At 31.7% G+C, this 14,056-nt stretch overlaps 1 protein-coding gene and 1 long non-coding RNA gene across 2 annotated transcripts; both read right to left on the bottom strand.

Moving 5' to 3' along the window:
* Positions 1 to 296: 296 nt before the first annotated feature.
* Positions 297 to 2,621, bottom strand: LOC147802502 (uncharacterized). Its single transcript, XR_015429998.1, has 3 exons — positions 2,561 to 2,621; positions 1,949 to 1,990; positions 297 to 520 (listed from the first exon to the last, which is right to left on the bottom strand). It is a non-coding gene; the product is annotated as an uncharacterized LOC147802502 (long non-coding RNA).
* Positions 2,622 to 4,696: 2,075 nt separating this feature from the next.
* Positions 4,697 to 12,713, bottom strand: LOC139427204 (uncharacterized). The gene is made up of 3 exons (XM_087152736.1): positions 12,404 to 12,713; positions 7,415 to 12,100; positions 4,697 to 5,208 (listed from the first exon to the last, which is right to left on the bottom strand). The coding sequence occupies exons 1-3, from the start codon at positions 12,711 to 12,713 to the stop codon at positions 4,697 to 4,699; spliced, it is 5,508 nt and encodes a 1,835-aa protein (XP_087008862.1).
* Between the last annotated feature and the right edge of the window lie 1,343 nt (positions 12,714 to 14,056).

The following is a 14,056-nucleotide window of genomic DNA, read 5'->3' as shown; positions in this document are numbered from 1 at the left end:
GATGATTGGTGACAAATAACATATAAACTCTCAACTGGTGAAGTGCGGAATGCACCACTACATATACGTAAAGTCGTATGATGTACTGTATCTAAACGCCTTAAGTTGGAAGCAGTAGCAGTACCATAGACTGCACAAGCGTAATCTCTACGTGATAGTATTAACGCTTTGTACAGTCTTAGTAGGGCGATACGATAAGCACCCCAAAAGCTATTTCATAAAACGCATAGTACATTCAAGGATATAGATTTCCACGGATAGGATTCATATAGATTTCCGCGAAGTCCCATGTCGTAGAGTGTCTTCAAAATTCCGTATCGCCATTTCCGATCGTAAGCCTTCTCAATATCAAAGAAGATAGAGACGAAAATGCACTTTCTAACAGCCACTTTTCCAGTCTAGTTGGAGGTTGTCTGGTTGTGCAGGATCCCTCACTTTTCTTTAATGTCGACCTCTTAGTAGAATTATCTTTCTCACTTCACCAAAAAAGAGCCAGCAACAATGTCTCCATTTAGAGCTCCTAATATAAACAAAATTTCAATTAACATTAATTGTAAACTAAACAACAATTTCAAAAAATCTAATTTTTAACATTGCATACCTTATTTTTAATATTATGCTTTATCTGTTTATGCTAAATTTTAGATTACAATGTTGATTAAGTTAATATTTCAGATTGCAGTGCTAATTCCATTAGACATCTTTAACATAAGGTAATATTGAAATACACAGACTGCAAATAAATAAAAGAATAAACTATTTTAAATTAAGAATAAACAGTTATCTAAATAATATAGACTAATTTATACAGTAAAAACAATTTTTCAGAATAACTATTAAGTATGAAAAATACAATTGCAAATACTACTTATTTTTCAACTACTATATCAATCAATTATAAATATACTCCATATTTCAACTGGCTAATTGAAACTTAGATCAACGCGACAATAGTAAGAAAAAATAATGGTCCACCAAAATTTTATTATTTTTGTAATTTGAAAGAGATTTCTAATAAAGGGAAGTTAATGTGTAACATAGGTATCTCTCATACTACCCACTTCTAGTTGACAACACAAAAGAATTCACAAACGCCCACATCATGAGAGCACATTACCAACCTACTTTTGGAGTGACTCCATGCAAAAATTTAAGTATGAATGATCTGAAGTAACTTTTGACCATTTTAGTTTCAGTACAATAGTTTTTTAACAGTTCAGCTCATAACTTTGTCAAAAGGTTAACATTTAAATACATTATCATGACAAAGCATATTAAAGGTTTTAAACATAAAATTAAAATTTGAACTTTTCAGAGGCTGATCTTAGAAGTAAAAATATTGAAACATTTAAATTTGCATATACTTTTTACATTCATTAAAATCAAAGAAGCATTCAGTTCTATTTTATAATTAATTTGTAACTATAATATGAAAACTTACAAAAAGGCTTCACTAATTCAATTTATCAGCAAACTGAATATCTTTATATACACTGTATCACTTTTATGTACAAAGAAATATAATGAATTCAGAACTGCCAACTGCTATGCTTTTAGCAAAATGTTATATTGATATTGTTAACTAAAACTTTCAATATTCTGGGAATTTTGCAAACATCTTAAAAGCTTCAATAAGGAGAAATAAACAAGAAAAAAAAACCTCCAGGCGAAATTAAAACAAAAACATTAAAGAACAGGACCTATTTAAAGAGTATAACTCTCAGCTATCCCAGCCAAATCTCTACTAGTCTTTCTTTTTTATATAATAAATAAAATTTGTAAGCTTAAAATCTTTTAGGCATCTTGACAGTTGTAGCTGGTGCAATGGATCTTGACTCTGAAACATCCCTAAATGTAGATTTATAAAGGATAAAATTACTATCGAATTTAAAAAAAAAATTCTATAATAGTTTGCATGTTGAATATGTCAAGAACAAGAAAAACATACCTCTATTGAAATAAAAATAATAGGCTGTTTTCCAAATCATTTCTGAAAAAAAAAATTTATTTAGAAATTATACAATTACAAAATATATGTACACTATTAACTAGGCAGTAATATCAAACTCTTAAGTATCAACTACTTTGTTTTTAAAATGTTATTTTAGTTTAACTGAAACTTCATGGTACCAAAAGTTAATAAAATATAATTAAAATTAAATGCTTTAAAATAAAATTAAACATTAAAAATAACAAAAGAATTTGAGATTAACACTTAATATACAACGCGAAGTTTCCAAATATTATATAAAACTAAACAAATAATTAATTTGCCAATAACGGTGGTATTAATGAGAATTTATGTAAAAAAACATGTGGACAAAGCGTTTCAATTAAAGTTTCATTAAGAAACCCAGGAAAAAACATTAAAAATACTTTCTTCTCATGCAATGGAGTCTCAATGCAATGAACCCCATATCAAATGCATATGCAGTAATAATTCAAGAATAATATATATGTCTTGATTACTTTAAATATTACTGAAGCATACGTTTTAACATTATTGTAACTAACAAAGATGCAAATAAAAGCAAAGAAATAAAGAGAAAAATACACTTACTTTAAAATAACGCCATTCTTCCCACGATTCTTCCATGATGTAAACAAGATTAGTTGGCTGTGAAGTTCAAACAGAGAAACGGAAAGAACTGGAAAAACTGAACTGTATAGATCAGCTAGCGTGATATAGATTTAACGAACGAATTCATCGCTTCACGCTAGCTCGATAGATTTAACGAACGACTAAAAGTCGATTCTAATCTTTTCGTGGTTCCCATTCGTTTCTGAATTAATCGCTCTTTTTCTCTTTTATAGATTCAATTGAATTTAGTAACAAAACAAATTTATTTATTTCATTCAAAAAAAGTTTATTTTATTTTATGATTTAAATTTATTAATTACAAATTTCAAAAACGGACAGAAATTTATAAATTAATGAAGGAGAGTTTTATGTTTGAAGGTAAAAAGTAGAGATTTTACATCAATTTTTAATTTATGTAACTTATGTAAACTTATTGTAACTAACAAAGATGCAAATAAAAGCAAAGAAATAAAGAGAAAAATACACTTACTTTAAAATAACGCCATTCTTCCCACGATGCTTCCATGATGTAAACAAGATTAGTTGGCTGTGAAGTTCAAACAGAGAAACGGAAAGAACTGGAAAAACTGAACTGTATAGATCAGCTAGCGTGATATAGATTTAACGAACGAATTCATCGCTTCACGCTAGCTCGATAGATTTAACGAACGACTAAAAGTCGATTCTAATCTTTTCGTGGTTCCCATTCGTTTCTGAATTAATCGCTCTTTTTCTCTTTTATAGATTCAATTGAATTTAGTAACAAAACAAATTTATTTATTTCATTCAAAAAAAGTTTATTTTATTTTATGATTTAAATTTATTAATTACAAATTTCAAAAACGGACAGAAATTTATAAATTAATGAAGGAGAGTTTTATGTTTGAAGGTAAAAAGTAGAGATTTTACATCAATTTTTAATTTATGTAAACATATTTCCTTTGCTACGAAGTTGTTTGAAACCTGAACTAATTAATTTATTTCTCGAATTGATAAATTAGTTTCGGTTGGGAATAACATTGTTCTAGAATAAATTCAAATATAATAAATGAATAAATAAAAACAATTTATAATAAAATTTAAAGTGATACAATTAATAATATTCTTTTGTCATCATGACTTTGAGTAAAATAAATTTTGTAAATCAAAAAATAAATGAGTAAATAAATAATAAACGAATAAAAACACAGTCTATTATTAAATTATTTTTCTTAGAAAATTACTAACATTTAAATGACTTTAAGCAGATTTTAAAGTAATTAAAATGTGTAAAAATCTTACTCAAAAACTTCCTTTTTCTTCAAAATTATAAAATTATTTTAATATTTTTAAATATCTATTTTTTCAATTCATGTACATAGAAAATGTACGCTTTCACCGCTCTTGATATATACGTTAAGAATTCTAATAAAAATCTAAGAAATTAAGTATTTGAAATAAGTATATAATAAAAAAGAAATAAACGAAGTTTGATAATGTCAAAACTGTTAGATTTCCAGAAAAATATGTACTTACTAAGAATGAAGCTACATTTTAAAACTACTTTAAAACTCAGTATGTTTGAAAACTGGTATAAAAATTTCCAGTACGATTTTATATCTCATGTCGAAATTTCCAGTATGATCCATACTAGTTTTAAATTTCTGATATAGTGCCATACTGGTTTTACACTTTCCAGTATGGGACTATATAGGTTTCAAAATTTCTCGTATGGTGTTATACTGGTTTTAAAATTTCCCGTATGGTGTTATACTGGTTTTAAAATTTCCAGTATGGTGCTATACTGGTTTTAAAATTTCCCGTATGGTGTTATACTGGTTTTAAAATTTCCAGTATGGTGCTATACTGGTTTTAAAATTTCCAGTATGGTGCTATAATGGTTTTAAAATTTCCCGTATGGTGTTATACTGGTTTTAAAATTTCCAGTATGGTGCTATACTGGTTTTAAAATTTCCAGTATGGTGCTATACTGGTTTTAAAATTTCCAGTATGGTGCCATACTGGTTTTAAAATTTCCAGTATGGTCATACTGGTTCTGGTATCATTTTTACTGGTTTTTGATACTGGTTTTAAGATTTTTTTCCAATAGGGATATCTTTCCCACGCCTTGAGCATTTACTCTGGAATAGACGACTCGACTAGAGGAAACAACATTGCAGCATATTTTTCTCTTGTTACTCCTAACACTTCTAATGATCGAAGTTTTGATTCAAGTTGGTCATAAAGTTTCCGCAGAGATTTCTCAGATTTGCTTTGTTTATGTAATACTAAAGCTAATAACTCTCTCACATACACTTGAATCAACAATTCTTCCTTTCCATACCAAGTTTTAAGTTGATTAATTGCAGTTTTATAACTCTCTCCACTCGGAGGAAAACTCCTTAAAAGTTCATCAGCAGGTGATCCTTTTAACATGGATTGCGATAAATAAAGAAATTTATCATGGTCGCCAATATTTGGATCTTTGTCAATTTTCTCAAATTGGCACCAAAAACTGAGCCAGTTTTTCAAATTTCCATCAAAGACTGGAAGCTTAATCTTTGGATACTGCAAATTTGTCGGACCAACAACTAAATGGCTATTAACGGACATATTATGTTTTTCAGAAATAGAAGAAAGTAAGTTTTCTAATTTAATATCAAAAACTCTAATTCTATCAATATACGTTTCGGTATCATCTATTTCTTTATCAATTTCCTATCATCTCGAACCTCCGACAACAATTCAGTTCTTACATTTTCTTCAGATACAAGTACCTTTTTCTGATATGATTTTTAATTTCAACAATTTCTCTTCATCGTTCATATCGGTCTCAATTTTTGCAAAATCATTGCATGACTGTGTAAGCAATCTACGATGCTGTGTTCTCACTCGCTTCAATACTTCCATTTTCACTCAGATTCAGTAATAGTCGTTTTCTAAAATCTCAACAGAAATTCAAAGTCCTGTCGCGGACGCCATATGACAAAAAATACAAAATATTTACTGACCTCAAATAAAACTCAAAGGACTTCGAATCAAATAATTAAAACTCTACTAATACGTTTAATATAAAAGGAAGATTTATTAACTAAATAAAATTACCGCATCGCAGTTCCAAACAAAAAACAAATCTCTTACTCTCTCAAAACACTATTTACATTCTAAACCATCACCATGGCAACCAAAAAACTCTTCTCTTTGCCATCTATAAACTGATATATAATAAATAAATTATTTACCAAAAAATACGATGCGCATAAGCACATAATATTTTACATCCGTAAAGTGCTCAACTTCGCGTGCAGGTCCCCTCTGCTGAGGATCAAAATTGTGATGGCATGTCTTCGGATCCTTCTCATGGATGTTTCCCCGACCGTCGCCAATAGCCCATTGTGCAGCTCTAGTGCGTAAATTAACTACAACAACAAACATTCCTGAAAAATAAAACTAAGCCTATCAATTTCAAAACCTTTCCAATAATATCGGAGAAAAATAAGAAAATAATCATTGCAAGTAAATTGTATGTCTTTTTTTTCCGGATATGTTCCGCAGTGGACGTAAAGACACCATTTCCCAGAAGATTACCGATTGCAAGAATCACTAGCCGTTGTTAATAATCGGGTGGGTGACCACTTTTAGCAACGTGCGTAAGTAGTGAGGGTGTGAAGTATCGGTCCTCATTAAACTGTTCTACTGCAAAGTGCTCGACTGCACGTCGTCGAGCAGAGAATTAAAATTGGGATGGCATGGCATACTCGCATGCTCTACCACAGTGGAAAAATGATGTACACCGCGTCCAAGGTGATAATGGAGCATTTACACTTCATGCATGCGATTGCCCATGACGCACGCGCGAATGCCTAGAAATTGCATGCAAGATGATCGCATTAGCGGGTGATTGCATAAGCGAATCGCACCCTGTAAATATGCTCCATAAGACTCATTACCAAAACAATGGAATTTATAAGTGGTTTTAGAATTTTAAGAAATCATTCTCACTTCAAGAGATTATTGGTCTCTCAGTTACTGCAGTCTGGAAAGAATATTATAATATTTAACTTTACAAAAAATATGGCAACAGATTGTTGATAAGGCGGATAGATTTGTTTTGTTTAAAAAGTCATCTGAAATTAAGAATTCAGTAATTTACTTGTATTTTTCTATTAATCTTCCAATCTGTTCACGTCTTTCTACGGAGATAATAAAAAAAAAACTGTACAGTATACGCATCGATAAACAGTTACAATTGCGTATGTTCAGTATCCTACCTATTTTTTAAACAACTGAAAAAAGGTTTTTTCGTCTCGGGGAAAATAATCACTTACCATGCCGGTTTTAATTACACAACTTTATTGAGACAAAACACATAGAGAACTAAAACTACATATACATAAAACAAAAATTAACATTTACTATTCACGTGACTTTATACTGCCATCTATATTTCATTTTGAAAACTACTTTAAGCATAAACATCCTCCCCCGCCATGAACCCTTAGGGGGTTCATAAAATGTTATACATTCATTCAAACTTTAATTTCAAAGATAAAGCAGCAATAAATCAATTACAGAAAATTTTAAGTTTAAGAATCTTCACACAAAACTAAATCAACTTTAAATGAAATATATGTGAATCGTAGACAAACAATAAACAAATTAACTATAACAAAAACAAAATTGATCTAATGAAATGCACTTACAGACAAATATCAACCATCATAAAATTTTGATTTAAAATGAAAATTAAATTTGACTGAAAAATTAAAATTAACAGTTCAAAGTTCGTATGAGTTCAAAATTTGTATTCTATAGGCAGTGGGCAAAGTTTAACAATAGGACGTTTTAACTCACCATTTGCAGTTTTCAACCTTACCACTCTGATTTTACCATCTGCTCCAGGATAAGTCTCTAGCACACGTCCCAACTCCCACTTCAGTGGAGGTAAATCATCTTCTTTGATTAGCACCAGTTCATTTACAGCAAGATTTTTCTTTACTTGGAGCCATTTCGGTCGCCTTTGAAGAGTGGAAAGATAGTCAGTTGACCACTGTTTCCAAAATTGTTGTTTCATTTTTTGCATTAACCTCCATCGTTGTAAAGGTGTAATCACTTCCTTTGAAAGATCAGAATCCGGTACTGATGTCAATGAAGTACCAATAAGGAAATGACCAGGCGTCAATGCCTCACAATCAGCAGGTTCATCCGACAGAGGGGTAAGTGGCCTAGAATTAAGGCAAGCTTCTACTTCAGCAATCAGGGTTAGGAATTCTTCGTAGGTGAGGATCTGTTCACCGACAGTTTTTTTAAGGTGTGACTTCATAGATTTAACAGTAGATTCCCACAATCCTCCATGATGAGGTGCCGCAGGAGGATTGAATTTCCAAATGATATTATCCTTTGCAAGATAGCTTTGAAAACCTTCATCTGAAGAGAGTGATGCAATCAGGCGTTTCAACTCTCTATACGCACCAACATAATTTGTCCCACAGTCACTGTGTATCTGATCAGGTTTTCCACGTCGAGATGTAAATCTTCTTAAAGAAGCTAGGAAGGCATCACAAGTCAGATCACTTACAAGTTCTAAGTGAACTGCTTTTGTGGATAAACACACAAATAAACAAACATAGCATTTCATAGTCTTCACACCTCTTCCTTTTCTGGACTTCACTTGGAAAGGACCGGCATAATCAGTTCCAACAATGGAGAAAACTCGGGAAGGTGTTACTCTTACTGAAGGTAAATCAGACATAAATTGTGTCAAAATTCTAGCATTTTGACGATGACATTTTACACAACTGGAGATAGTCTTTCTGACAAGATTCTTGACACCAATTATCCAATATTCTTGCGTTAATGCTGATAATGTCATTTGAATAGTTCCATGTAGATGGCTTTCATGAAAATATCTCACAATTATCGTTGATAAATGATGACCTTTTGGGAGAAGTATTGGATGTTTTGGACGGTCAGAAAGATTGGAATTCTTCAATCTTCCACCAACTCGGAGCAGTCCCGATGAGTCAAGAAAGGGTGCCAAAGGCAACAGATTGCTATTTTTTGGGAGTGTCTTCTCTTTATGCAGATATTCTATTTCAGTACCAAAAGCATATTCTTGAACTATCTTCACCAGAGATTTTCTAGAATTTTGAATCTCTGCAGTTGTTAAACAACCACTAATCTTTGCAGCTGGAAACTTGCAATTTAAAATAAATCTTCTACACCAGGCAAATACTCTTTGCAATTTAGTCCATGACGAAATTTTATTTATGACGTTCATAAAATCAGGCTGGCTTTCTTCCTTGCAATCATTCATATTAATGTTCATGGGCTTGATTCGTTTCTCAATACGAACTTCATCGTCCAAGTGTTCGCTATGCGAAGAGCTGAAAACTTTACCATTATTCCATTCTGACTCTTTAAGTTTTAGCCATGAAGGTCCGTACCTCCATTTATCTCCTTCTTTCAATTCGCTTGCATTGCACCCACGTGTCAGCAAATCAGCAGGATTATCGATACCACAGCAATGTCTCCAATTTTCTGGTTCAGTTTTCGCTTGAACTTCCATTACTCTGTTCCCTACAAAGGGTTTCCAATTGCTAGCACACCCCTTGATCCAATGTAAAGTCACCATGGAATCACTCCATAAATAATAATTGTTCGTTATGTGGAAAACACTTCTCAAGGAGTCTAGCACTCTTGCACCAAGGACAGCGGATAAAAGCTCTAGTCGCGGTAACGTAATTTTCCTAACAGGTGCAACTCGAGCTTTTGCAAGGACAAAGCTAACTTCATACTGTCCTGATTCATTGATGTATCTGAGGTAAGCTATAGTACCGAAAGCTAATTCACTGGCATCGCAGAAAATATGTATCTGAAAATCGATGTTCTCTCGACTAGACCTAGGAAAGTACCAACGAGGTATAATAATGTCTTCCAGTTTCGGAACTTCAAATGTCCATTTCTTCCATTTTCTTCTCAAATCATTAGGTAACTCATCATCCCATCCAAGTCCTCTTTGCCAAGTAACTTGCAACAATATCTTTGCTCGAATCGTGAATGCAGCTATAAACCCGATAGGGTCAAAAATCATGCATGATAGTTGCAAAATGGCACGCTTCGTGCAAATAGTACTTGAGAGAGAACAGTTTATGGAAGATAAATCCAATTTCAGTTCATCTTTCACGGTGTCCCATATGACACCTAGTACCTTAATAGGAATCAAACTATTTTTGGAAGGTTCTTCGAATTTCGTTTCTTGCCAATATTGCGACAGTTCGATGCTGTTAGTTTTAAAGGCACGTAAGTTCATGTTGGCAGACATAAGAATGTTCTTTGTGTCGTTACACAGTTCAATAGCGTCTTCTAAATTATTCACACTTGTAATTAAATCATCGACATAGAGGCAATCGTTTAACGCCGCGTATGCTAACTCGTGTGACCCTTTAAATTTCTCAATATGGTGCTTAACTGTAGCGGCTAATAAAAATGGCGAAGACTTAACCCCGAACGCAACTGTAGTGTTCCGAAAAATCTTAATCTCATTTAGCGGCATCTGATCAAACCAAAGAAAGCGCTGACAATCTCTATCGTTTTTATTTAAAGAAATGCGCAAAAACGCTTTCTCAATATCTGCTATAATTCCAATAAAATTCTGTCGAAACCGCAAAAGAAGATTTAACAAATTAGGGTTAAGATTTGGACCTGCCTCTAAATTATCATTCAATGAATAACAGTTTTTATCTTTAGAAGATGCATCGAATACAATGCGTAGTTTTGTACGCGATTCCTCTTTATCCCTTCTGATAACTGGATGATGAGGCATGTAATACATATGGTCTGACGAAATCCCTTTCTCAATAGTAATAGGTTCAATTACACCCGATTTTAACTGTTCTCTAAACACTTCATTATAATCCTGAAAGAGAGCCTGATCTTTCTCAAAACGGGTAGTCAAACTCCAGAGCCTCCTCTTAGCATTCGAAAAATTATCAGAAAGATTCATGTTTTCCTTAAAAGGCAACCTAACCACATATTTTCCATTTTCAAATTTTATTTCATTTTCAAAGCGTCGCAAAATTTCCATATCATTAGTTAAAATGCTATTATCATCCTTCCCAATAAACAAATTATCTATTTCCCAAAGTTTCCTTAAATTAGCATTTAAATCACCATCTGAATTCGTAACATTTTTTCTTTCCGAAATACAAACGTTAACTGATTGAGTTCTTAAATTCATAGATTGCGTAACTCCACTAATACAATAACCGAATAAAGTTTCAATACAATAAAGCCCTTTAGAAAATTCTAGTTTATTTCCGGTATAAAATTTCCACATTAAATCGCATCCCAATAAAATGTGAATTTTCTCTTTTCCCTCAAAAGAAAACAATTCTTCAGATGATAAATTTAATTCCTTTAACATTCTTTTAATCATATCATTCGGAGCCTGCACGTGGCAATGAGAAATAGAATCAGTAATAAATAATTCTACTTTCGCGCATCTGCTTGGATTATTTATATGAGATAGGTTAACTGTCGTGACCCCGAAATCTTTTTGAATTGGGTTATTTCCAAATGTATATACTTCTAATCGCTCAGTTCGAGAAATCAATAAATTAAGACTATCTGCTAATTCCTTCGTAATGAAACTACAGCTACTAGCTGAATCATAAAGCATTAAAATATTTTTAGAATTACATTTTTTATTTGGATTACGCGCAGTTACAGAACACGTCGGCAAAATTATACTCTTGTTTTGACTATTGGCCTTATGCGCAATACTAGAAATAATTGATTCAGGATTTTGAGGCGCGGCTGCTGGCTCCTCATTTCGCTTTTCTGAGTGATTTGTTATTATCGGTTTCTCTTTCCCAAAACAAAACAGTTCGTTATGATTTTGACTCATACATTTTTTGCATCGAACATTTTCCTGGCATTCTACACTCAAATGACCTTTACATAAGCATTTAAAGCAGCGACCTTCTCTTTTTAATTTGGCCCTTTTCTCAAAAAGTGATAATAAGCGACAATTTAAAGAATCGTGTCCCTTAAAACAAAATATGCATTTTTTATCTTTTATGATAGTAGTTAAGGTGGAAGTGTGCGGATTATTTCTTTTCGCGTATGATTCGTTTGCCGAACGATGATATGGAGGGGAATAATCAATTTTTGGTTGTGTTAGCTGTAATGACGATTCTCTCGATTCTAATTCGATTTGGATAAACTTCATTAATTCATTTACATTAAACTGACCTTTAGATTCTTTTATTTTGTTATATCCCAAACTAACATCAGGAGGTAATAGTTTTAGAATTATGGGACACAAAAGCTGGCCATACGAACCAGATACGACATTCAAACTTTCAAGGGAACGAATATTAATTTCAAGTTGATCATATAAATTTCGAAACGCTCTCAAATTAGAAGAGTTTTTCACGGGTTCTAAATTAAGGAGTTTAGTCATGTGACCATTAATTACAAGATCCTCTCGTCCAAATCTATCAGATATTAATTTTATGCATTTGTCATAATTATAATCTGTCAAACAAAAACCCTTAATAGAATTTAATGCCAAACCACCCAACGAATTTTTTAAGTAATGGAATTTTTCGACATTTGATAATTCGGTATTTTTATGCACTGCATCTTCAAATTGGGCCCAAAATTCAAGCCATAAACAGGGGTCTCCAAAATATTTAGGCAAAGTTAATTTCGGTAAAGAAATCAATTTATTGTGTTCTATCATGGGAGTTCTACTTAATGAACTTAGAGGTAAATTTTCGTCACTAGAAACCGATTGCGTTTCTTCATTAATTTTATCAATTTTTCGTTTAACTTTACTTTTCCATTTTAAAATTTTCTCCGAATATTCATCAACCGAAATTATTTCCCTTTCAATTTCGTCAACGGAAATAAATGCCTCTATCTTTATGTTAAGTTTTACAAGCTCATATTCCTTTTCAATCAATTGATCGTATAAGGTTTTTAGTTCTTCATTTTTATTCTCATCATCTAAATTTTCATCTTTATAACAGGATTCTATTTTATTAAGCAGTTTAGTCGTTAATGCTCTATATGTTGTTCTCTTTTGAATGGTTTTTTTCTTCGAGTTTTCATCAATTGCATCTGTCTCATTATCACTGACCGACATGGTTATTCAAATTCAATTCTAAAGTTCCCAAATTCAAATTTCAATTCTATTCAAGTTTCAAACAAATTCAAAAATCAAAGTCACTTACATGAGTCATCCACATCTGCCGCACGTAATGGCGCCACAAATGAAAAAAGGTTTTTTCGTCTCGGGGAAAATAATCACTTACCATGCCGGTTTTAATTACACAACTTTATTGAGACAAAACACATAGAGAACTAAAACTACATATACATAAAACAAAAATTAACATTTACTATTCACGTGACTTTATACTGCCATCTATATTTCATTTTGAAAACTACTTTAAGCATAAACAACAACTAAGATAACTATGATAACCATCGGGGTAAAGAGTATCATTTAGAGAATGTGGGTGAAAAATTCTTCCTGGTAACCGGTATTAAGATATACTACAAAATAATGCGAAAAATGAAATACTGTGTCTTTTAAAATATGCCACTATTGTCAATTTCTACCTGTTTCTTTACCATTGACATTTTTTAATTAAACTATGTTTTGAAATATAAAACTAAAATGTTAAAATATTAATTTTTTTTATTTTTTTTATTGGTCATTTTGGGTTTTTTAAATGTGGGAACATTATTTATATTTTGCCCTCACAGCAGAATTGCAGCAATATTGACACAGAACATTATTGGACTCTTGCAGATAGAATCTTTCTTTGGGTACTAAATTTTTATGGTTTTTATATTCAACAGGTTCTTTCTTGTGTTCAGCTAAAATTAGAAATAATAATCAAATCAAAATTTTAACAAAAGTGTAAAAGATAATTCTCTCTTTAAACCATGCGAGGATATTTTAGTGTCATGATCTGTAGCGCCAACTTCTATCGCCAAGATGTGCCAAATAGATTTTAAACTTGCTAGATTCATTTTTTTAAGAAACAAAACCATGTAGATGTTTGCCAGGGGGTTGCAACAATTTATAACTTTCGAGTTGGTTCCTTTCTGTGACGTTTTATTTCAGTTCCGCTGTTTAATTTGCCAAGACTTGGTGATTATTCTGCCACAGATCACATAGCAAAAAATTCCCTAATAATGTTCTTTCCTTCAATTTTATTTTAAAAAAAAAACATATTTTAATAAAATAAGATTTTAACTGGGGATTTGATTACAAATTGTGATTTATAGCAAACCAACTAATCAGTGCTGTTCATTTGTATCTGTTTTTTTTTAATTTGGTTGAAATTAAATCAATCCAATATTTTTATAATATTCACCCATGAAAATTCTCAATCATGAATTTTAAATTTCACATTATCATTGCTTTCAACTTGAAAGAGATTTCATCAGAAATATATGCAGTGTTTTGTTTACTTT

Source organism: Parasteatoda tepidariorum, chromosome 10 (assembly GCF_982258835.1).
Source record: "Parasteatoda tepidariorum strain Cologne lab strain chromosome 10, Ptep-v5.0, whole genome shotgun sequence".
NCBI lineage: Eukaryota > Metazoa > Arthropoda > Arachnida > Araneae > Theridiidae > Parasteatoda > Parasteatoda tepidariorum.
This window is presented reverse-complemented; position numbering and strand designations above follow the sequence as displayed.

Coding starts and splice junctions, on each gene's coding strand:
- LOC139427204 (XM_087152736.1), bottom strand. CDS start 12,713: ATGTCGGTCAGTGATAATGAGACAGATGCAATTGATGAAAACTCGAAG. Junction 12,101..12,403: donor GAAAATTTTAAAATGGAAAA/GTAAAGTTAAAC, acceptor TTTGTTTGACAG/ATTATAATTATGACAAATGC. Junction 5,209..7,414: donor AAGGTTGAAAACTGCAAATG/GTGAGTTAAAAC, acceptor ATATTAAATTAG/AAAACTTACTTTCTTCTATT.